At 41.3% G+C, this 26,169-nt stretch overlaps 1 protein-coding gene across 3 annotated transcripts; it reads right to left on the reverse strand.

Moving 5' to 3' along the window:
• On the reverse strand, positions 1-5,884 carry LOC108427125 (CMRF35-like molecule 5). Of its 3 annotated transcripts, XM_037531142.1 has the most exons (7): positions 5,810-5,884; positions 2,448-2,762; positions 2,031-2,339; positions 1,912-1,932; positions 1,726-1,759; positions 1,053-1,133; positions 1-40 (listed from the first exon to the last, which is right to left on the reverse strand). In XM_037531142.1, the coding sequence occupies exons 1-6, from the start codon at positions 5,868-5,870 to the stop codon at positions 1,100-1,102; spliced, it is 774 nt and encodes a 257-aa protein (XP_037387039.1). In that variant the 5' UTR covers positions 5,871-5,884; the 3' UTR covers positions 1-40; positions 1,053-1,099. The 3 variants fall into 3 exon arrangements, with proteins under 3 accessions (XP_037387039.1, XP_017552560.1, XP_037387040.1); XM_017697071.1 differs by lacking the exon at positions 1-40 and having other exon boundaries at positions 851-1,133; XM_037531143.1 differs by lacking the exons at positions 1-40; positions 1,912-1,932 and having other exon boundaries at positions 851-1,133.
• Positions 5,885-26,169: the final 20,285 nt, after the last annotated feature.

The raw sequence follows: 26,169 nt of genomic DNA on the forward strand, positions 1-26,169 counted from the left end.
CCGATGACCGCTGGGATAGGCTCCAGCACCCCCCGCGACCCTGATGGAGAAGCGGCTTAGAAAATGGATGGATGGATGGATGGATGGATGAATGGATGGATTAAATGTTGAAACAACTGAAATGTTTAAAATCCTCAAGCATCAACATACTTATTATATACTTACTTACTCACTTCTACAATCAGTAAGTATTTTCATGTTGACTGAGGAAACATATTTACAGTGTATGTGCTCAATAGTCACCAGTCATTCTGTCACTTATACTGAAGTAGCTGATAATAAATGAGAGTTTGTGCATCTCATGATGGTTTTACTAGTGAATTCACTTCTACCACTAGGCGTTTCTGTTCATGTCACTTAAAGAGCAGTGGGTCACTTGAACGGTGATGTAACACAGTGACAAATATGCTCCTGTTCCTATATTCGCATTAGGCAATTGTTGGAATAGTGTAGTGGGTAACACCTCTGCCTTCTATGCTGTAGACCAGCGTTCAATCCTCTACCTGGGTAAGCACCCTCCACTACAATAAGAGTCCTTGGGCAAGATTCTTAAAACTACTTTTTGGTAAGTCACTCTGGATAAAAGCATCCACCAAAAGCCATAAGGGTAAATTGAAAGAACATATACACAAAAAAACAATGAAGTTCACAATGTAAAACATCTAATTACTATGTTTTTGTACTGTTTTCAATGTAATATAGTTTGAGAATTTACTGTTTATATTGGCATTTCATGTGCTGTCCTGGTCCTGGATTGTTCTGGAATTGGGTATATATATATATATATATATATATATATATATATATATATATATATATATATATATATATATATTGAATTTGGGATGACAGGTACTGGTGCAGTTCTATTAGCTGAGTTTTGAAAGTGTAGTCTGGGTTGGAATTTGTTCAGAGAAACCAATAAAAGCAGAAACAGCAGTCAAAACAGGAGCTCATGAAGCAAGAAGATGAAGAAATACATTCAAACTGACATTGCTGATGAACCTGTTGTGCACAACAGAAGCTCAGATACAAAAGCTGTAGTGTTGTACTTTCTTAATTATCGACACCTCCAGGATCTCAGCGTATGTGGAATCATTCAGTTGTGTGTAAGACAGAACTGCTGTGACTCTCTGAAACACAAAACAAAGCAGGAATAAATCACAACCTGTTTAATTTCACAAACTGAGGTATCAGACTGTCTTATGGTGATGTCAGATTCTATAATGTGTTATCACTACATCACCGGGGGGCTCAGGTGGCAAGAGGAATGACACCCCTAACACTTGGAGTGAGAAAGCGGTGGGAAAAGCCAAAAAAGAGATGCTAAAATGGCATACTCTCTGCTGGTAGATGTAAATGGTAGGTAGCAGTGACATAAACCCAACCTTCACAAATAGGTAAGTTAATGTATCAGTGATGGTTTAATTTCTGTATCATGTACATAAACGCATCATAGATCATTTTCATGAATGTTTTAACTTGTATGTCGTGGTCATTGATGTAGCATGTTTTTTCTAAATGCAATACTGTGATAATTTTAAAATCTTTTGTTCTTGCCAAATATTGTAAGATTACATTTTCATAGGACAAGTCTGCTTTGTACTGATGTGGCAATTTTCCAGCTCTACAAGCTGACAAGGATGTCCAAATGCACCATAAGTGCTGACCAATACTGAGGTCTTTCATTCTCTTCAGTATTTTTAGAATTAGGTATCTACTCACTTGTGTTTATCAGTGCCAGAACATGTAGTTTCCTCTGAAGAGAAAAGAATCAAGAAATTAAAACTCAAAAGGTTAATTTACAGCTTTAACACAGTCAGAATGTAACTGAATAATCTTTACATCAATCGCTATTTATTTGAGTGCTCGTGCTTCAAGCAACAGTGAGAGGCATGAGAGTGACAGTACCTGGAGTGGTCACACTTACAACTGTTAGTAACATGAGAGAAGAAACAAAATGAGTGGCATGACATTATAACTTGATGATCAGCAGATATGAACAGTATTTCTGATACATGTGATCTTACTTGAAGGTCTTTCAGTGACAGTGAGGTGAACAGTAACCCCCACATCTCCTGCATTGAACCAGTACCAGCCAGCATCACTCTTCTGCAGACCCCTCATCTCCACACTGACAGATCCTTTTTCATCATCACTGACCAGCACTGCTGAATTCTGGGATGTATTAGTCCTCTCTACTGTGAAGCAACCCCAGTCTTTAAATCTGCACCACTGCTTCTGTTCTGTCTGATATTCAGCACTGTAGAGACACTGGACACTGACACTGCCCCCTTCCTGACCACTCACTCTGCTGTTTATCACTGACACAGCAGGATCTGAATAAAGAGACAGAGAATAAGGGGTAAAACATGTCCTGCATAATAAGTGACATAATCTTTAAGCTACAGTAAACATGTTGAACCTCACACAGAGAGAATCCTTACCTGCACTGACCGTCAGGTACAAATGATCCTTGTCATCAGGGCTGACACCAATTTCCACAGCACACCAATAATATCCAGAGTCAGAGTCTTGGAGGCTCTTCAGTTCCACAGTAAACATATTCAGGGTTGGATGATCAGTGACTGATGTTCTTCCACTTGTGTTTGTATAGGCTACTGTTTTACAGTTGATCCAGTCCCACCCTTTACACCAGTATTTACGGTCTGATTTGTATTGCTCTTCATAAAAGCATGGAATAGTGAGAGATCCTCCATGTTTTACAGCTAAATTCTTTAGTGTCCTCATGCTCTCAGCGTCTGTGGAACAGAAACCAATAACTTAGCATTGCAGAATGTTGTGCTGACCTGCACTTTGTTTGTCTATTTTTCCATCACTTGTTCCTCTCATAGACTCACATTCATTTTCGCCACCACACAAACTATTACTCATTGAGTGACAGCCAACAAACTACATGTCCTCAGGGTAGGCCCTCAAGCTCTATTCCACAACCATACTGACTTGCACTCCTCTATGTGTCGTTTTTTCATCTTTCGTTCCTTCCATAGAGTCCCATTCATTTTCATCCTTACACAAGCCCTATTATTTCCAGTGTTCAACAGCCACCAAAATGCATGTTCTCACTCAGGGCAGGTGCCCAAGCTTTAATCCACAGCCATACAGACTCACATTCCTCTATATGTTGTTTTTTTATCCCTCATTCCTATCATAGAGTCCCTTTCATTTTGGTCCCCAACAAAGTCCTAATGTTTCTTTTTCCTGCCAGCCCCCAAATTCACTTAGGGCAGGACCCAAAGCTCTAATTCGTAGCCGTACTGACCTGTGCTCCTCCATGTGTCACCTTTTCATCCCTCGTTCCGCCCTTAGAGTCCCATTCTTTTTCACTCTCACTCGAACACCCACCAAACTACATGTCCTCACTCAGGGCCGGTCCTCAAGCTCTAATTCACAGCCATACTGACCTGTTCTACTCTGTCTTTTTTTTTTTCATCTCTTCTTCTTCTCATAGACTCCCATTCATTTTCAAAATCACATTGCTGCCACTTGGTGCCTTCCTCAAATGACTGAAGTAACATCTCATACAACATGGAAACCACCTAAGAAGTGCCTAGCAACACCTAGCAACCTCTTAGGATACCATAGCAACTGCCTAGCAGCCCCCAGAAACTTCATGGGATAACATAGGAACATCATTGCAACCACATTGGATACCTTAGTAACCATACTAGCAACAGCTTATCAATTACCTGAGATACCATGGCAATCCCATAGCACCACCTTAGCAACCACCTGGGACACCATAGCAACTGCCTTGCAACCAAAAGGGAGTCAATAACAAATTCCTAGCAACCACCCTAGTTACCTTAGCAATTACCTAAGATATAGTAAACGCTGTGCAACCATTCTGCTTTTTCTTCAGGACATGCACATTTCTAGCTTTATCTAATTTTATTATTTGATATATTCTTACACATTCAGTCCCCCCCCATAAATGAAGGTCACCCCCAGTGTTAAATAAACCCCAGGGTAAATAAAGGCTGACTGATTCATTGACTGAACAATAACCTGAATTAAATTATCTGCTGCAGACTCATGGTATCCTCAAACTGTACCACACCAGAAAGGTTTAAAAATGCCCACCAGGAGATGATTTATTCAAATGCAAGCTGTTTATTGATGTATTCAAACCTCCTTCTATTCTTAACATTTGTAATAAAATACACTGCTCAAAAAAATAAAGGGAACACTCAAATAACACATCCTAGATCTGAATGAATGAAATATTCTCATGGAATACTTTGTTCTGTACAAAGTTGAATGTGCTGACAACAAAATCAGACAAAAATCATCAATGGAAATCAAATTTATTAACCAATGGAGGCCTGGATTTGGAGTCACACACAAAATTAAAATGGAAAAACACACTACAGGCTGATCTGACTTTTATGTAATGTCCTTAAAACAAGTCAAAATGAGGCTCAGTATTGTGTGTGGCCTCCATGTGCCTGTATGACCTCTCTACAACGCCTGGGCATGCTCCTGATGAGGTGGCGGATGGTCTCCTGAGGGATCTCCTCCCAGACCTGGACTAAAGCATCTGCCAACTCCTGGACAGTCTGTGGTGCAACGTGGCATTGGTGGATGGAGCGAGACATGATGTCCCAGATGTGCTCAATCGGATTCAGGTCTGGGGAACGGGTGGGCCAGTCCATAGCTTCAATGCCCTCATCTTACAGGAACTGCTGACATGACTAGACCAGCCACATGAGGTCTAGCATTGTCCTGCAATAGGAGGAACCCAGGGTCAACCGCACCAGCATATGGTCTCACAAGGGGTCTGAGGATCTCATCTCGGTACCTAATGGCAGTCAGGCGACCTCTGGCAAGCACATGGAGGGCTGTGCAGCCCTCCAAAGAAATGCCACCCCACATCATTACTGACCCACTGCCAAACTCGTCATGCTGAAGGATGTTGCAGGCAGCAGATCGCTCTCCATGGCGTCTCCAGACTCTGTCACGTCTGTCACATGTGCTCAGTGTGAACCTGCTTTCATCTGTGAAGAGCACAGGGCGCCAGTGGCGAATTTGCCAATCCTGGTGTTCTCTGGCAAATGCCAAGCGTCCTGCACGGTGTTGGGCTGTGAGCACAACCCCCATCTGTGGACGTCGGGCCCTCATACCATCCTCATGGAGTCGGTTTCTAACCATTTGCGGTCCTGCTGCTGGGTTGTTGCCCATCCTCCGGCCTCCTCCACATCTCCTGGTGTACTGGCCTGTCTCCTGGTAGCACCTCCAGCCTCTGGACACTATGCTAACAGACACAGCAAACCTTCTTGCCACAGCTCGCATTGATGTGCCATCCTGGATGAGCTGCACTACCTGAGCCACTTGTGTGGGTTGTAGAGTCCGTCTCATGCTACCACGAGTGTGAAAGCACCACCAACATTCAAAAGTGACCAAAACATCAGCCAGAAAGCAGAAAGGTACTGAGAAGTGGTCTGTGGTCCCCACCTGCAGAACCACTCCTTTATTGAGTGTGTCTTGCTAATTGCCAATAATTTCCACCTGTTGTCTATTCCATTTGCACAACAGCTGTGAAATTGATTGTCAATCAGTGTTGCTTCCTAAGTGGACAGTTTGATTTCACAGAAGTTTGATTTACTTGGAGTTATATTGTGTTGTTTAAGTGTTCCCTTTATTTTTTTGAGCAGTGTATGTATCATGTCACTGCAAAGTGCTGTAAATGGATTCATTACACTGAAGCAACATGAGGTAATATAGATTAATAAAACTGAAAGTTTAAAATCATATACACTGTACAGGAATAATGCAGCATTGATCTTACCTGAGATACAGAGGAGTAAAACAAAGAGAATTAAAGAACTCATGAGTGAGTGGAAGTGCATGTTTCTGTAAGAGATTACAGAGACAAAGACTCTTCCTGCCTCTGAGTGAAGCAGTTTAACTACAACACTCATCCTGTTTTGTAATTGTTTCTGTTTTTCCCCTCCGTCTCTTACTGGTATTGACTGTAATACTGCGGAGTCCCACATTAAACAAAGCATATAATTCAAACATTCAGAATTGTCCTTTCTATTTAGATAGACAGATAGATAGACAGATAGAACATTGAAAATGTATCTTTTTAAAATAGAGTTTAATTAAAATTCTGTTTCTCTTTGGTATTCATCTTTTTTTTTATATTATTATTTATATTATATTATATTATATTGATCTGTCTTCTATTATTATGAAGCTTTATCACCTGTGTGTAAAACACTTTAAGCTGACACCAACATGAAAAGTGCTCTATAAATAAAAATATTACTATTCAATTACAGTACATTTTTGCCTTTGGCGCTAGATTAGAACAGAATTAGATGTAGACTCTATTTTAATCAAATTTTAAAAGAATTTCATGGGATGCCAATAATTGTGACACATTATCTCCCTCTCATATACGTTTACATACGTTTGTTCATCTTTATCAGAGTGCCAGTAATTCTGTAAGTAAAATATCTGTAAAGAAACAGTCCTGTCGCGAGAAGGTCGCTGATTTGATCACCTGAGCAGTCACTGAGCAGTTTGTGACTGAAGTGCCCTAGAGCAAGACCACCTGATAACAGGTTTCACATGTACATTTTCATTTCTCAGCATTTTTACTGTTACATCTGGTCTAGTGAATGTATCTTTACTACCTCTTCAGTGAATAGTCAGCAGAGTTAGGATAGTTAATCTATTACAGTGAATAGTGAGCAGAGTTAGGATAGTTAATCTATTACAGATCACTCACCATCTCTGAAACTGAAAGCGCATTACTTTATTTATTACCCCCTGGAAAAAGTAATCTTAAAATTCACACACTTTTTATTTTAAAAACATTTAATAACTGACCTCCATAACATCTGTATGCAACTGTTTAATAAATGGCACAAGCACATTTAAACCATTTCAATTTTTTGTTCAAGTCATCATGGTTCTATATACTCTCACTGGCCATTTTATTAGGTACATTTATTAAGTATCAAGACTGGGGACTCAATAGTGACACTGGTGTAGAAGTGGAGTGTTAGTGTGTGTTGTGCTGATACCAGTGAATTGGCAGTGCTGCTGTGTAATTATTGATTTAGAAAGTGCCTCTATATGGTAAGTGGAGCTGATAAAATGGATAATGACTGTAGATACAATATAGGGGTATCCAAGTGAAAAGTGAGTAGTATAAGCAGATTATACACCAAGAACCCTTTCAGAACCCTTTTAAGAGTGGATGACTGATGCTGTGGTATATTTTGGCTTCTTTTTTGCAGTTTCTGAGAGCCTGAAGACACTGAAGAGGCTGTAAAATGTGGAGGATCTATCACGATTCCATATGTTTATGATAAATACAAATACTACATACCATAAATACTGGTGTATGTGGTGGGACTGGCTCCTAGAATGTTTACTGTGGAACTGAACAGTGGGACTGGCTCCCAGAATGTTTACTGTGGAACTGAACAGCCTCTGAGACTTTGACTCTGGGTATTACTGGTGTGCTGTAGAAATTGGTGGGAGAGGGACCCTTGATGACGAGGATTATTTATACCTGACAGTCAGTTCAGGTTAGAAGTCTCTCTGTGTGAGATTGAACATGTTCTTTAAAACTTTAAAAGCTTGTAAAATGTCTGTCATTCTGATCAAGAGTGTGTTTACACCACTCTTTCTGTGCCTCGTTATTCAGATCCTGATGTCCATCCATTATCTTCCGCTTCTCTGGGATTCGGGTCATGGGGGCAGCATCCTAAGCAATAAGGCCCAGACCTCCCTTTCCCCAGCCACTTCCACTAGCTCCCCCGGGGGGATTCTGAGGTGCTCCCAGGCCAGCTGGGCAATATATATATCTCCTCCCGGTTGGACTTGCCTGCGACACCTCCTGAGGGAGGTGTCCAGGAGGCATCTTAAACAGATGCCCGAACCACCTCAGCTGGCTCCTCTCGACATGGAGAAGCAGCGGCTCTACTCCGAGTCCCTCCCGGATGACCAAACTTCTCACCCTATCTCTAAGGGAGAGTCCAGACACTCTGCGGAGGAAACTCATTTCAGCTGCTTGTAATCGCGATCTCGTTCTTTCAGTCATTACCCAGAGCTCATGACCGTAGGTGAGGGTGGGAACGTAGATCGTAAATCGAGAGCCTTGGCTGATGGCTCAGCTTTCTTTACCACAACAGACCGGTAAAGAGCCCGCATCACTGCTGACCTAGCACCAATCCGCCTGTCAATCTCCCACTCCCTTTTACCATCGCTCGTGAACAATAGATACCGAGAACCGAGATACTTAAACTCCTCCACTTGAGGCAAGAGTTTATCTGCAAACCCAGAGAGGGCTTTTCCCTTTTTCACCTGAGAACCATGGCCTCAGATTTGGAGGTACTGATTCTCATTCCGGCCACTTCACGCTTGGCTGCAAACCGATCCAGCGAAAGCTGAAGTTCACAACCTGATGTCCAAAATAGGACCACATCATCTGCAAACAGCAGGTCACCAAACCAGACACCCTCCATCCCCTGATTGCACCTAGAAATTCTATCCATGAAAATTATGAATAGAATCGGTAACAAAGGGCAGCCCTGACAGAGTCCAACTCTCACTGGGAACGTGTTTGACTTACTGCCGGCCATGCGAACCAAACTCCTGCTTTGTTTGTACAGGGCCTGAATGGCTCGTAGCAAAGAGCCATGTACCCTGTACTCCCGAAGCACCTCCCACAGAATACCCCGGGGAACACAGTCGAATGCCTTCTCCAAATCCACAAAGCACATGTGGACTGGTTGGGCAAACTCCCATGAACCCTCCACAATCCTGGAGAGGGTGAAGATTTGGTCCACTGTTCCATGACCCGGACAGAACCCGCACTTCTCCTGAATCTGAGGTTCGACTATAAGCCGGACTCTCTTCTCCAGTACCCCTGCATAGACCTTACCAGGGAGGCTGAGGAGTGTGATTCCCCTGTAGTTGGAACATACCCTCCAGTCCCCCTTTTTAAAAAGAGGCACCACCACCCCAGTCTGCCAATCCAGTGGCACTGCCCCCGATGTCCATGCAATGTTGAAAAGGTATGTCAGCCAAGACAGCCCCACAACATCCAAAGCTTTAAGGAACTCCAGACAGATCTCATCTACCCCTGGAGCCTTGCCACCAAGGAGCTTTTTAACTACCTTAGTGACTTCAGCCTCAGTAATGGATGTGTCCCCAGACTCTGCCTCCTCACTGGAGAATGTATCAGTGGGATTGAGAAGGTCCTCAAAGTATTCCTTCCACTGCCGGATGATGTCTCCAGTCGAAGTCAACAGCACACCATCTCCACAATATACAGTGCTAGTAGCACACTGCTTTCCCCTTCTGAGTCGCCTGACGCTTTGCCAGAATCTTTTTGGAGCTGACTTAGTCACTGTCCAAGGCCTCACCAAACTCCTTTTTTTGCCTTGGCGACGACTTAAGCTGCAGATGGCTTGGTCTGTAGATACCTGCCAGCTGCCTCTGGTGTCCCACAGACCAACCATGCCCAGTAGGACTCCTTCAGCTTGACAGCATTTCTCACCTGGGATGTCCACCACCAAGTTCGAGGATTACCGCCCCGACAGGCACCAGCTACCTTGCGACCACAGCTACAGTCAGCCGCTTCAACAATGGAGGAGCGGAACATGGCCCATTCTGAGTGAATGTCCCTCACCTCCCCCGATATCTGGTCAAAGATCTGACAGAGGTGTGAGTTAAAGCTCAATCTGATAGGTTCTTCTGCCAGACATTCCCAGCAAACCCTCACTATACGTTTGGGCTTGCCTGGTCTGACTGGCATCTGCCCCCACCACCTGATCCAACTCACTACCAGGTGGTGATCAGTTGACAGCTCAGCTCCTCTCTTTACCCGAGTGTCAAACACATGGCCGCAAGCCCAATGACTCTACTACAAAGTCAATCATTGAACTGCAGCCTAGGGTGTCCTGGTGCCATGTGCGCTTATGGACATCCTTGTGTTCGAACATGGTGTTCATGATGGACAAACTGTGGTTTGCACAGAAGTCCAAAAACTGAACACCACTCGGGTTCAGATCAGAGAGGCCATTCCTCTCAATCACATCCCTCCAGGTCTCACTGTCATTGCCCATGTGAGCGTTGAAGTCCCCCAGTAGGACAATAGAGTCTCCATGAGGAGCACTTTCTAGCACCCCTCCCAAGGACTCTAAGAAGGCTGGGTACTCTGAACTGCTGTTCGGTACATAAGCACAGACAACAGTCAGGACCCGTTCCCCAAGCCGAAGGTGTAGGGAAGCTACCCTCTTGTCCACCGGAGAAAACCCCAACATACAGGTGCCGAGTCAAAGGGCTATGAGAGCCCACTCCTGCCCACCACCTCTCACCATGGGCAACTCCAGAAAAGAATAAAGTCCAGCCCCTCTCAATGAATTGGACCCAGAGCCCAAGCTGTGTGTTGAGGTGAGCCCGACTATATCTAGCCAGGATCTCTCAACCTCACACACCAACTCAGGCTCCTTCCCCGCCAGTGAGGTAACATTCCAAGTTCCGAAAGCCAGTTTCAGCAACCGAGGATCAGAACGCCAAGGCCCACGCCTTCGGACACTGCCCGATCCACAACGCATCGAACCCCTACTACTGCCCCTCCCATCGGTGATAAACACAGTCAGTGGTCAGGAAGGGGGCATTGTCAGTATCCAGTGTCTCTACAGTGCTGAAAATAAGAATAAATGGAAAAAATGGTGCAAATTTGAAGGCTTGAGGTGTTTCTCAGTGGGGGAGACCTATAATTCAGCAGTGCCATCATTGACTATGCAAATGGATCCATCAATGTGCAGATGAGGGGTCTGCAGAAGAGTGATGCTGGCTGGTACTGGTTCAGTGCAGGAGATGTGGGGGTTACTGTTCACCTCACTGTCACTGAAAGACCTTCAAGTAAGATCACATGTATCAAATACTGTTCATACCTGCTGATCAAGCTGTAATTTTTTGCCACTTACACCAATTTATATCTCCTTTTTTAACAGCGACAACAGCTGTGACTACAGTTTCTGCCACAGAACCAACATCAGTGAAACCACTTCAGGTCGGATCACAAATAGAACCTAAAAATTAATCAAATCAGCAGCATGTATGATTTAACCTTCTTACATAACTGAACTATGTAAGATATTTTTTCTTAAATGGGACTCACTATGCATGTTTTCAGTGTTTAAAAAAAAAAAAAAAAAAAAAAAAAAAAAATATATATATATATATATATATATATATATATAGTACATAGTACATTACAAATCAGTGATAATGCGTTGTTGTCATTTACACTGCTAAGTAAACTTTTCAGCTATGTGGAATATACTTTTCTCGCTCCAAGTCGCTGTGGCACGACTGGGAGTTGATTCTAAAAAGAATAAATTGTTCCTCCAAGTGTGTCAATCTGGAATATATGGGTCAAGACAGTAATGGTGTAAACTGTAGTCTACACAGATTTCTCACAGTGTCAGTGGAGTCAGATAACCACACACACACACCTTCTAACTGGGGTACCCGGAGACAACCCACACAGACACGGGAAGAACATACAAACTCCACAAAGAAAAGACCCTGGTCACCCGGCCGGGGAATCAAACCCAGGCCCTACTTGCTGTGAGACGACAGCACTACCCACCACACCACTGTGCTGCCCCAGATAAGTGTTATTTGGAAAAAGAAAAAAAAAAAGCTTCTGTTGTTTTTGGTCACTGTCCACTTTAGATCAGAATTCATGTAACTGCAGAAGTTAGATGTCCACCTTGTGCCGGAATTCCTAAAAGTGTTATCACTGTTTACTTTTCATCCTAATAATGTGTAAAATGCTGTAAAGATCACTATTTTCTGCATTGTTTTAACATGTGATTAGATTATCGTGCAGTCTATGTTCTGTGCAGTTGCGTGTGCAGTGTGTGTTCTAAGCAGTGTGCAGTTGCGTGTGCAGTGTATGTTCTAAGCAGAGTGTAGGATGTTCTAAGCAGTGTGTAACTACTATAGGATGCAGTCTTAGTTTATTCACAATAACCATTGAGAATTATCTTCTGTCTGTTTTGTAAGAAAGTGAAATAACTCAGTAATGACAATAAATGATGAAAGTGTGTCAATGTACCCTGATCTGATAGTTCACACGTTAAAATGAATTACCAGTGTAAAAGAGGCAGAGGCAGTGGGCACAGGCAGTTTGACATATCACTGACCTTAGCAGACCACACCACCTTGGGAATTTCAGCTAAAGAAAAATAATTTAAAAAAAAAGCACAACACTGTCATTATGCAGGCTCTCTTTGGTTTGCTCATAGCAGGACTGATCCTTCTGTTACTTCAGACAATAATATGAGAAATAAATACATTGCACAAAATAGTAAATAAAATGTTTAAAGTATATCAATAAAAAACTTAAAACGATGAATTGTAGTTCAGAGGGAACTTAAGGGTCATTTCCACAATGACAAGGGAGGAACATAGGGCCCAGAAACACAGGGCTGTTGCAATGGGCAGGCATTAGGGCTATGCATCATAATTGAACCAGACAAACCAACTACTCACAAAATTGATCTATGTCACACTCTGATTTCTAAGACAAAATAGATTGTGTTACAAACTTCAGTTAACTATCTAATTGGCTCCCTGAGGCCTACCTAGCTGACAGCATTTCTACTGAAAAGTCTGCTCCTCCAGAGACTGTGTACACCAATAGATCGAATTTTGAATTGAAGCTTTTTGCTGTCTTTGGCTGCACACTCGTTCATATTTTGTGGTGCATAATGCTACACACTTTTTGTTTGGGAAGCAGGCCAGTCTATCATACTCACTCTCTGATTATGATTATGTAGCCATGCTGTTGTAACATGTACTTTCTTGGCAATTGCCATGTTGAAATAAGCTTGGACATCCCTCTACATGGGTCATTATTAAAGTTTTGTAAAAAGAGGGCAGATGTTTAATGATCCAAAACTACTCTGCATCTGATTCATGAAACTTTCGTACAACATGAAAACAATTAATGCAGATTTTTCAGCAAGGAGCCAATAAAGAACAGCATTCAGCAGCTTGTGCTCGTAGGCAGAGTTTGAGGATGAGCACTGCTATCCCAACTGACAAAACTCTATTGGATTTAAATTATGGCGACGGGAAAGAATAAAATGTGAAATAAAACAAAATGTCTTTGTTGAAAGGTTGACTCATCAGACCACGATACACATTCACAATGCATCAGTCCATTTCAGATAAGCTCATGCCCAGAGAAGTTAAGATGATTCTGGGCGTTGTTGACATATGGCTTCCACTACGCATGGTTGAGTCTTAACGTTAAGCGTTTGTGGATGCAGTAACGAATAGTGTTTATTGACAACAGTTTTTCAAAGTATTCCAGACCCCACGCTTATAATAATACAGAGGGGTCAAGAGCATTCAGTAGTGGTATTTGGCTTTTTTGATATATATATATATATATATATATATATATATATATATATATATATATATAGATGATATACATTGTAGAAGGTGAAATATCTAAAATCCTTGCATTCCCTCGCTGAGGAACATATTTCCTTAACTGTTGGATTATTCGCTGGTTCCCTTTCTTATCAATGTGGCAAACCTCAACCCATCCTTACTCATTAATGACTTGGCCTTTCCTGAATGCTTCTTTTATATCCAGACATGCCTCTAAGTTTTTTTCACATTTCACCACCTTCTTAGTCTTAAACTGCTCCTGTCCTAACTTTTTGAAACATGTTGCTGGCATCAGACCAAGGGGATGTCTGGGGCAGCAATAAGTGATACACAGGCTGGGCAGCACCATGGATCTGTGGATCAGTGAAAAAACAAGAAAAAAATTGTCTAGTCAAAGTCTGCGAGTTTATTTCTGTTTAGGAATAATTTTTCATTGGTCACTTTCAGAGTGACTCATTTATTCTGCTCTGAATTTACACAATAATATTAAGCTAAATAGATTTTCTTATATGGAAATAAGATATATCATCAATTCATATGGTTTCTCTTCCAGTTAACACAACTATAGATATTTTCTTAAATAATATGACAATGAAAGTTCGAAAACTAGTTCAAATACTATTTCATACATTCAATCAAGATGATCTCTACACCAGTAATTAGCTACGCAACATTTGCACCACGAGAGTAAATGGCACATGTGCACAATGCAGCCAATTCAGCTTAACGCTGTCAGTTTTGACTCATACAGAAACAGAAATAGCACTACATACTAATTAAACTCCATAAACAGCACTGATTTTAAGTTACTAATCAAAAACTAATTTTAACTTACAACCCAGTTCCAATGAAATTGGGACATTGTGTAAAACATAAATAAAAACAGAATACAATGATTTGCAAATCCTTTTCAACCTATATTCAATTGAATACACTACAAAACAAGATATTTAATTTTAAAATGGATAAAAAAAGTTTTTTGCAAATATTCACTCATTTTGAATTTGATGCCTGCAACATGTTCCAGAGAAGTTGGGACTGTGATGGTGGGGAGCGAGGAGGCGGACCCATATGTTTTTATTAAGGGCAAATCCAGGGTCATAGTCTAAACGGTCCAGGGTTATAGAGCCAACACGTACTGATTGGGGGGCAGACATGACAGACAAACCAGAATCAAACAATAAACAATCAGTTTGGACTAACATCCAAACAGTAAAAATCAAACAAAGACCAGTAACCAGACAGGGGAAAACACAGGGCTTAAATACATAAGGGTAAACGAGGGACAGTTGGAAACACAGGTGAAGACAATCAGGGGCGGAGTAACCAAAACAAGGGGCCGGACTAGGAAACCAAAAAAAAACGCGCATGGAAGATCAAAAGGTAAACAAAAGCACATTTACCGAACTGGGAGGGGCCAATCATGACAGGGACAGGGGCAACAAAAGACTGGGAAAGTTGAGGAATGCTCAAAAAACACCTGTTTGGAACATTGCACAGGTGAACAGGTTAACTGGAAACAGATGAGTGTCATGACTGGGTATAAAGGGAGCATCCCTGAAAGGCTCAGTCGTTCACAAGCAGTGATGGGGTGAGGTTCACCGCTTTGTGAACAACTGCATGAGCAAATTGTTTCATCATCTACAGTCCATAATATCATCAAAAGATTCAGATAATCTGGAGAAATCTCTGAAAGTAAGCGGCAAGACAGAAAACCAACATTGAATGCCCGTGACCTTCGATCCCTCAGGCAGCACTGCATTAAAACCGACATCATTCTGTAACGGATATTACCACATGGGCTCAGGAACACTTCAGAAAACCACTGTCAGTGAACACATTTAAGCATTGTTCTGATCAGCAGTGCAGGCTCTAACTCGCTGCAGAGCTGTGGAACTGAAAGCAGAGGTGGAGTTAGAATGAAGACATTATTAAAGGGCGTGGTTAGGCATGCTGCAGCAACAGCCAATCAGATCAGCACCTCTAATTCTCTCTTTAAGAGCTACTGGCTGGAGATCACTGCCTTCCTGCAAAACAGATAGACTCCAGTGTTTGCATTTTATGAACAGAGGAAAAAAAGATGAGTCTGATATTTTAAATGACTTTTACAAAACAGTTACAAATACAATATGATAAATCACTAATCCATGGAGCCCTGTTGGTAACATTCCATATAATTAAAAAATAATGTCTGCCCACACCTTATCAACACGTGGGAATGAGATAGTTGAGTTAGGGTCACGACTTAGTAAGGCATGGAAACAAGATCATGCCTTACTAATTTGTGGCCACACATTAGGATCTTGTTCCCATGCCTACTAAGTCGTGGCCACACATTATTTTTATGTATACAGGACATCACCAGCAGGGCTCCGTACTAATCATCATAAACAACAACATTCTTCTTATTATTCTTCTTGTTATTATATAGCACTTTACAACTGGAATAGCTCAAAATGCTTTACAGTCCCAAAAATAACATGCAAGTAAATTAAGTGTGTTCTAGGTGCTTTATATAAGGGGTATGAAATCAAAGCATATTTATCAACCTATAAAATAATACATAAGGACTAAACTGTATTCACATTATCAGACCAGTCAATCAAATTTGATAATTTCATCTATATTATGACACTATAACACATTGTAAATTGTACATTTTGAAACAGGAGGCTAAAAACTAAACATATCAGTCCAGAATTTCACACATTGCTCTAAAAAGACCCGATTTCACTGTAGAATTAATTCAAGTAAACTAATCATACATAATCTTGCTGTACCTTGTGCAGCTATACATTGTCAGAGAAAATACTTTGCAGGAACAGGTTTCATCCATCAAGGTGTAAATGACAAATATGTACTGTATACCTTAAACAATTCCAGGGGAAAGGTATTATTTGTACCATTTCAGAACCTAATATTTTAAAATAGAACAATGAAATAAAATGTGTGGACATGTGACAGTGTATAAAGTCAATCCAACCTAAAAAAGATAACTCTAATGGATTATGGTGTAATTACACTGTATGGATAAAAGTATTGGGACACACCCCTTAATCATTGAATTTAGGTTTTCATTCCGTCACATAGGCAGTGCATAAAACTGAACACCTAGCCATGCAGTCTGAGTTACAAACATTTGTGAAACAATGGGTCGTTCTAAAGAGCTCACTGAATTCATGGTACTGTAATAGGCTGCCACCATTGCAACAAGTGAGACTGAAATTTCTTCCTTCCTAGACATTGCATGATCAACTGTGAATGGTATTATTGAAAAGTGGAAGCATTTTGGAACCACAGTCACGCAGCCTCAAAGTGGCAGACCACGTAAAGTTACAGAGCAGGGTGGCTGATTGCTGAGGCGCATAGTGCATAAATGTGGCCAACACTCTGCTGACTCAGTGACTGCAGAGAGCAGACTGCAGAACCTCATCTGGCATTAACATCAGCACAAAAACATGGCATGGAAAAATAATAATTGGGATGTTATAAAATGCCTCAACATCTAATGATATTAATCCATAATAACATCTGTTTATTCAAGGCATTTCCCAAGCTCCAGTGAGGTGTGTAATTTTAATAAGCATTTGGGAACTGCGGACACTAGTTGTTGAAGCTTTGTAGGTGGAAATCTTTCCCATTCTTGCTTGATGTACAACTTCAGTTGTTCAACAGTCCGGGGTCTCCGTTAGTCAGATTTTGCGCTTCATAATGTGCCACACATTTTTAATGGGAGACAGGTCTGGACTGCAGCCAGGCCAGTCTAGTACCCGCACTCTTTAACTACGAAGCCACGCTGTTGTAACACATGCAAAATGTGGCTTGGCATTGTCTTGCTGAAATAAGCAGGACGTCCATGAAAAAGACGTTTCTTGGATGACAGCATATGTTGCTCCAAAACCTGTATGTACCTTTCAGCATTAATGGTGCCTTCACAGATGTGCAAGTTACCCATCCAATGGGCACTAACACACCCCCATACCATCAGAGATGCTGGCTTTTGAACTTTGTGCTGATAACAATCCGGACAGTCCTTTTCCTCTTTGGCCCGGAGGACACGATGTCCATGATTTCCAAAAACAATTTGAAATGTGGACTTCCACTTTGCGTCAGTCCATCTCAGATGAGCTTGGGCCCAGAGAAGCCGGCGGTGTTTCTGGGTGTTGTTGATATATGGCTTTTGCTTTGCATGGCAGAGTTTTAACTTGCACTTGTAGATGGAGCAATGAACTGTACACCTACACTTTACTTTTGCATTTGTATTATGACAATGGAAAAAGAATAGTCTTCACAGTGGCTCTCCAGAATTCTTGGCACCCTTGGGAAAGATGAGCATAAAGGAAAGGAAATGTCTTTCTTGTGTACAAGCTTGATCTCACAGCAGTAAAGAAAAGTCTAACAATTCAGTTACATTGCAGGTAAAATACCATTTACAATACAATTATTTACTCCTGCATAACAGATGTGTCAATTATTTACATCCCAAAAAAAATCTAATAAAAAAGTCCTGAAAGCCATGTAAAATGCATTTTTGTATTAATATATGTAATTTAATAATAATTCATGTATTTGCTTTAAATATTTATAATAATGAATCTTATTTTGCATGAGAGTTCCTTTTTCTGTAGGCTTTAAGAGCAAGATAGGGTAAAAACAGAACAGGAAGGGCCCTGACTTTACTGTGCAGTTGCTTCACTTAGAAGCAGGAAGAGTTTTTGTCACTGGAGCCTCTAACTTTTACTCAGTCATGAGTTCTTTAATTCTCTTTGTGTTATGTGGACGAAACCAGTCCTGCGTGTTCGTTGATGCAAAATAAATGAGACGAGTAGATCAGACTGAAGTGAAACAAACGGTTTTATTACAGAATTCTGGAGAGGTTACAAACAGAGAACATGCATCATGTATCTCCCAAGTAAGCTCTGACCCCTTCTCATCTGACTCCCTTTTTATAGTCGCATGACCGCTCCTTCCTTACCCCAGCCTCCAATGTGTGCGTTAGGCCATCTCACTAATCCACATCATAAAAGTTTAAGGGTGCGCTCGAGACGTGAGTGCGTCTACAAGGTCAGCTTAAGGTATTCCCTGTGTTTACCAACTCCCCCTGTTTTCCAGACAATGGCTCTGCTTATCTGACCAGATGAACCACATGTGTGGTGTGCTAATCCCAGGGTCTACTACTATTAGCTTCGAGGTATTTCCTGTTATCTGACATCCTTGTGTATTCCAACATTAGTCAGCACACAGCCTTATGTGCTGACTCTTAGCTCTTAGAATTGTACAATATGACCATTAAGCTTTCAATGCTAAACATAATACATCTTAAAAGAGTAATATGAACAATACTAAGGCTAATAATTCCACAATTCCCCCTTTTGACCTTTCACCCGAAAGGTCAACATTCAGACATAGCATCGTAACCTCTATATGTTGAGTTCTGACCTGCGCAGTGAATGACAAATCAAATATCCATGCTGTGGAGCTGCCTAAGGTGTAGTCTAATTGTATTCCCCCATATCTACTAATACAACGGTCTTTGTTCGTAGTTGATCGTCTATACACCTCATATTCCCCCCTTCGTGGCTATACAGGGCCTCAAAAAACAAAAGATGAACATGAGTGTGATTACACATATAACACATTACATTTGCTTAACAACTGGACATTGTCTGGAGTGTGAGAGCGAAAAAACCTGTCAGGCAGCCAACTTTCCTGAAATATCCATCAAACAATTTGGACAGGAAAAATTCTCTCACGGTTCTCCTGCCACAAGCAACCTCCTTTATGGAACTCCAGTCCAACGTTAAAAGAAAAATTCAATATGTATGCAGTTGACTTAAGCTAATACATATGGAACCCCAAAAATAAACAAATTAAAATAATGTTCGTTAGCGGGCTAGTCGACCTATCGGACCCGATAACAAACCTAAAACCCATTTCCCTAACTCGTAAAAAGAAAAGAAAAGACATCTGAGGTCCCAACGTACTCAAGCAAAGACATATAAACACATCAATGTATCAGACTGAAACTCTTCCACATGTCGACTCCCAAGTGGTGTTGATGGTGTTGGGTGTAGACCTTCTTGTTCAGAGTCTCTCAGTCCTTTTTTATCATCCATCCATGAAGGTGTGCACCCCTTCAACGCATCCCGATCTCCAAACACTAAACCTCCCCCCTTTCTTTCTAAAAGGGAAAGAAAACAACAGCGAGTCCTTGGGAAAAACAACAGACACATCATATGCGAATCACAACTCCATAAGGTAATGCCAGATCCACTAAGAATGAATATAAAATGATTAAATATTCAAAAAGAATATTCTTCCACCTCATCCTCGTCTTCGTCATTAATGTTAATGGGAGTGCTGCTACCCAATTTAAACATGTCTGCTGACAGATTTTGGCAATGCGATTTTTCAAACTCGCATTCATTTTTTCACAAATCCCTTGACTTTATGGGTGGTAAACTGCTCCAAGATGTTGTCTAATCCCCAATTTTGCAAAATCATTCTTACCATCTTATCCACAAACTCTTTCTCATTATCTGAGGAGATCTGGAAGTCCCTATCTACCTATGACTTCTTTACACAAAATTTAGGTACTGATAAAGCTACTACCACTAATAAATATCTTTTCCCTTCAACTAGTTTTATGTTGCCAACAAAAATCTACAACAACTCATGCATAGGACCCCTTGGAGTCGGAATGTGACCAGGAGGAACTATCATACCCTTCTGAACATTATTTCTCCAACAGATTGTGCACCTACCTATGACATAATCAATCTACTCAAATAAGTATGGTGCCCAAAACCCAGACGCCTTTGTGATTTCACTTCTAACTTCCCCTTTTGCAACATAAGCTAACCCATGTGCTTCATCAGAGCATGCAACAGCTGGAGGTATCAATGATAGCTGAGATAGTTAGAGCTGAACCTGACTCAGCTATTGTTGTGATGATAGCTGATTTAGCAGAGACTGACTCTATTTGACCAAAGCCTGCTTCTTCTCCTTCTTCTTGTCATCCCCACCTGGTGGGCTATATGATCTGTATTCACACCTTTTGCCATACTTCCAAGGCCAACCACCTCTGCCAGTTTGCTCCTCACTGGTAGGGGCAACCTCTTCTGTATTTTGGCTCGCAAAATGTATTGTTCCATTTGATTCAAATCCGGATAATTTCCTGTAACATTTCTCCACACTTGAAGGGCTCTTGAAACATAAGCTCTCGGGTTTTCTTTCAGTCCGAGTGGCTCAATCAGAATATTATCAGGATGTGCATTTGTCGGAAATGTATCACTCAATGCTCTCTACGTCCTCAAACTGCAGAAAACAGCTCTGGATCATTCACAGCAGTCCCCACATATCAATTTAGTCCAGCTTTCTGTAGAATCTCGTCCATAGCTGGAACCCCTAGGAGATTAGCTAAAAGTCTCCTGATACCTCCTATGGCTGGCTGTGTTCCCACCATAAACTCTTCTGCACAACATCAACCGGAGTAATTACATTTGACACCTTAGTTTGCTTTTTTGTCTTTTTAACAGTTCCCTTATTAACCCTTACTGTTAATTACAAATTTCTTTATTCATCAATAAATGAACACACACTGAAGATTTATAAACAGCGCTAGCTAGAATTAAATGCACTTACATCTAAATATTAATTTCTAAGTTTGTGAAAGAGTTTGTGGATAAAACAGTAGCGTCTTAGTCACCCACAGATGTCTTCAATGGAGCTCAGGTTAGGTAATGGACTGGTTCTCTGCTCACAGTCATCTGGCTCTCTCCTGCTCACTCAAACAAAAGTGAATATGACACAACAAAGAGTTAATCCCAATCCATTCTTTTAACACTGCACACATTTATACACTTATCTGTCAGCACACCGGCTATTTACTTCCTCAACTATTCTGTCCTTTCTTGGGAGCTCATCTCATTTATATATATTTTATTGACGTCTCTGAAAAGAGGTTCATAGATTTTACTTAACTCTTAGATGTCCACGATATAATCAAAAGTCCTCTTTTGTCTCCCAAAGAAGACTCATTGTTGTTTATAACCATATAAAGGTAAAACAAAACATAGGACTCATCATCTATATGACTTTTCCTCCTCACATTAATAATATTCAAATTTTATAAACATTACTTACTTTAACTAGTGATTTTAAGTTTAATTGTCCTCCATATAAGACGCTCATAAATCTATTTATTTATTTATTTTAATTTTTCAGCAAAGTCCCCTACAAAGGCTCCTTAAGTTTTAACTATATAAAGCGAATATCATTCCTTGTCAATCCTCAACTCTCATAAAGTTACTCTATAGACACACAGCAGGTCAGAGAACATAAACACTTCACCCCCAGAAAGAGAAGAGGGAGGGGTGGCGCTCAGACACACACACAGACCCATATCTGCACACACACACGTCTTACTCAGAAAAGGAGGGGCTGACACACAGACGAAGTCCAGCTTCGTGTACACACACACACACACACACACACACACACACACAGAGAGGGAGAGAGAAAAAGAGAGAGAGACCAATCCCCCTTTCTCTTCTTTTTTTCTCTAAGAACGAAAAACTATACAACACACACAGAACGAGCTCAGCATTTTCCTTAAAGTCGACTCATCATACATTACTATAGCATGCTTTTGCCACCATTCACTTTTCTTTATTAACTTTATCTACCAAATTCCCTGGGCCCGGGGTGTTCCCCAAATTTTATCAAGCCAAATCCGACTATTTCTCAAAGCCAATTTTCACACAGTGACTAATCTACAGATATCTTACCATTTAAGAAGCTATAGGCCTAATACTTGTTCTACCCATGCCAAGGCGTTACTTATTAAGTGAGTACCATTATCTGAGTGAATTCTTTTGGGAAACACGTGTTGGGGAATCCAGTGATTGATCAACATTTTACGGACTGATTTGCTATCTTTCCTCATAGTGGGGAACGCTTCCACCCAATCCGAAAATACGTCCACGAAGATTAACAGATACCTGTACTTCCTGACTGTCTGAATCATATCTGTATAATCTATCTGAATGTGTTCCCCTGGGCGATTGGGCTTAGGGAATTTTCCTACCCCTGGTTTGCAAGTTTTTTGCCACATTATTTACATTACCTACTTCACATTCTTTTACATGTGTGGCTATCATAGTGGTTAGAAATGGATGCCACCATCCTTTCAAGTTTTCCCTCATCTGTACCTTTCCTACTTGTGCCAACCCATGAGCTTCTCCCAGCCCTGCTTTTACCAAAGTCCATTGGCACTTCCCAGACTAATTCACTCTTTCTACCACCTTTATGCAGCCACATAGTCTTTTCTTCTGGGCTAGCCTGGTCCTGCACTTGCCTGAGCTTTTCTCCTGTCGGAATTGGTTCCCATGGTTCACCTTCCTTCAATACCATCTGCCAACTTTGTTCTTTTATAACCCGCTGCTTCCTTTGCTGCCTTGTCTGCTGCCTCATTACCTCTTTCCACCAATGAGTCCCCTTTCTGATGTCCCTTGCACTTTATGATGGCAACCGGTTTTGGTAGTTGTATCGCTTTCTCTGGTGCTAAGAACTCTTCCTTGTGTTTTATGGGTTTGCCCGCACTGGTGAGATAACCTGTCTCCTTTCATGGTGTAGTCTGGTCTAGCAAGGTCAGCCGCATGCACTAGTTCCTGCTTTAGTTCAATGAACGCCTGCTCTAGCTCAGGTGTCCGTGTCAAAATGCCTGGCGTTAGGTTATCATAGGAGGGTGGGGATACTTGGGGATACTTACCATTCTATCCAGGTTGCCATTATATGTGCACTTCAACCTTCTGACCTTAGCTATTTCCTGTTCTGCATCTGATAACCTCTTCCTGGCTTTTCCCTTCTTAAACATTCCTGCCTTTTCATGTTCTGCCTTAGCCTCGTCTAATTCCTTTATTGCTCTAGCTGTAAAATCATTTAACGCCTGTCCCAAGGAAATCTGGTCTTGGGGAGACAGTTCTTTATCCAACATCCATTTTCTCAACAGTTTCTCCGTTTCTGCCTTCACTTTTTTCCACTTTTTTTGGGTCTATCTCTAAGTCATAAACCGCTTTAGCCAAAATGATTATCTGTCTCTCCAATGTTTTCCATTGCCAATTCCCCACTCCAACTGTATTATCCAATTCTTTTCTAAATCTCTTTTACTGTATTCAGCCATGTTGATCAAAAACTGGTACTCACCAAGACGTCTTCGAAGTTTTACTTGCTCAACTCACAATGCTCAGTTGTCACCGTTAGGTTTGCTGCATGTGAGGAACTTCAAACTTATCACGAATGGGCGCTTTAGAGGACCACCCTCAGGGACTCCAACCCGGTACTTTAGAGGACCACCCTCAGGGACTCCAACCCGGTACTTTAGAGGACTCAAACCTCAAGGACTCCAACCTGATACTTTTAGAGGACTTGAACCTCAGGGTCTCCAACCTGGTACTTTAGAGGACTTGAACCTCAGGGACTCCAACCCTGTTTTAGGGAGAGCCAATCCCAGGGATTTTCAGCCCAGTCCTTATCCCATTCACTCGTCAGATGACGGGAGGGGTTCACCAATTCCCGGCAAAAAACCACAGACCCAATACCTTATTAATCACTCAGTATATTTTTACTTTATGTTTGTTCCAATTCAGTCCTTTAAATTTAATCACTTGATCCAACCTCTTTTACCCATCCATAATTTAGCAGTTGTCAATATGCAGAATTTATTTAAATCGGTTTCTGCCAACCTGAGTAAATGGCGCGCCCGTGATGAGTAATGGAGGAGAAAGATCAAGCCTGTTTTTCCAATGGTCTCCTTTGCATCACGTCGGGGTCATCAAATTGTGGACGAAACCAGTCCTGCGTGTTCGTTGATGCAAAATAAATGAGACGAGTAGATCAGACTGAAGTGAAACAAACGGTTTTATTACAGAATTCTGGAGAGGTTACAAACAGAGAACATGCATCATGTATCTCCCAAGTAAGCTCTGACCCCTTCTCATCTGACTCCCTTTTTATAGTCGCATGACCGCTCCTTCCTTACCCCAGCCTCCAATGTGTGCGTTAGGCCATCTCACTAATCCACATCATAAAAGTTTAAGGGTGCGCTCGAGACGTGAGTGCGTCTACAAGGTCAGCTTAAGGTATTCCCTGTGTTTACCAACTCCCCCTGTTTTCCAGACAATGGCTCTGCTTATCTGACCAGATGAACCACATGTGTGGTGTGCTAATCCCAGGGTCTACTACTATTAGCTTCGAGGTATTTCCTGTTATCTGACATCCTTGTGTATTCCAACATTAGTCAGCACACAGCCTTATGTGCTGACTCTTAGCTCTTAGAATTGTACAATATGACCATTAAGCTTTCAATGCTAAACATAATACATCTTAAAAGAGTAATATGAACAATACTAAGGCTAATAATTCCACAGTTACTCCTCTGCATCTCAGGTAAGATCAATGCTGAATCATTCCTTTGCACTGAATTTGTGTTCTTGACACTTTCACTGCTATAATTATCATCACTGTTGAAAACAAACAAAAACACTTTAGTAAAATAGCAACTCAGTAGAAGGCAAAAATGCTCTTAACTTTTAAATGTAAGTTAATGTTAATAATAAGTCATTTTCTGAGAATGTTTGGAGCTTTTTTGTTTGTCCATTCATAATTATGACAGAGAGATAAGATGGCTACTGTGTTAAAATTATGTAGAAAAATTACTTTTTTTTTCCACTTTCATTAATTCACACATTTCGGGGCGGCACGGTGGCATGGTGGGTAGCGCTGTCACCTCACAGCGAGGAGGGGCTGGGTTCGATTCCCCGGCCGGGTGATCAGGCTCCATAATAACATCTGTTTATTCAAGGCATTTCCCAAGCTCCAGTGAGGTGTGTAATTTTGATTTCTGAACCTATGCTATTAGGTTAGAGCATTGACACAGACTGCATCTGCAGAGCGCCAGTGCATCCCAGACACAGCACAGAAGTAGCTCTGCAACTGGGGAGTAGCACACACCACACAGCAAAATAAAGTGAAGTAAACTATGACAGCAGTTAGAGCTCTCCTCCACACGTGTTCAGCTGTCCAATGACGTGGTGTTAGCAGCAGTTTGAAAAGATGTGGTGGCTGTCTTCACATGACTCAGAGGCAGCTTGTGTTTGCCTTCACCCTCCTAGCATGGGGTGTATTGTGTGATTGGGGGAGTCCTAGCTAGTGGGTGGAATTGGATATGACTAAATTGTGGAGCAAATTGGACAAAAAAATCTCCAAAAATTCACTTCTTCTCTTTGCTGCTGAACATGGGTTCTTAGCATCCTTGTGTTTATTGTTCCTTTTATTGGCTACCTGTCTTAAAATGGTTCAATAAAGGGCAGTACCTTCAACATGACTGAAAAGGGGCAGTGCTACTTGTTTGTCCTCCCCTGTTGGACTGAAGGAGGTTCAACGCTGCAATGACTCCTTACCTCTTGAGGTACAAAGTGATATTACAAGACAGGATGGGCATGGGCTAGCTGATTAGCATGCTAATTTCAGTAGATCTCTCTGTAACACAAAAATGTTATTTCTCTACATTCTGGTGATAATTTCAAGTCATTTTGGAATGTTTTAAACTAAAAATATTACAAATTGCACCTTTAAAGCTACATGGTCAGGCCTTGTGACTTATCAGTTTTGGGTTGTAAAACTACACTGGAAGGTTGAAAAGAT

Source organism: Pygocentrus nattereri, chromosome 19, assembly GCF_015220715.1.
Source record: "Pygocentrus nattereri isolate fPygNat1 chromosome 19, fPygNat1.pri, whole genome shotgun sequence".
NCBI classification, from domain to species: domain Eukaryota; kingdom Metazoa; phylum Chordata; class Actinopteri; order Characiformes; family Serrasalmidae; genus Pygocentrus; species Pygocentrus nattereri.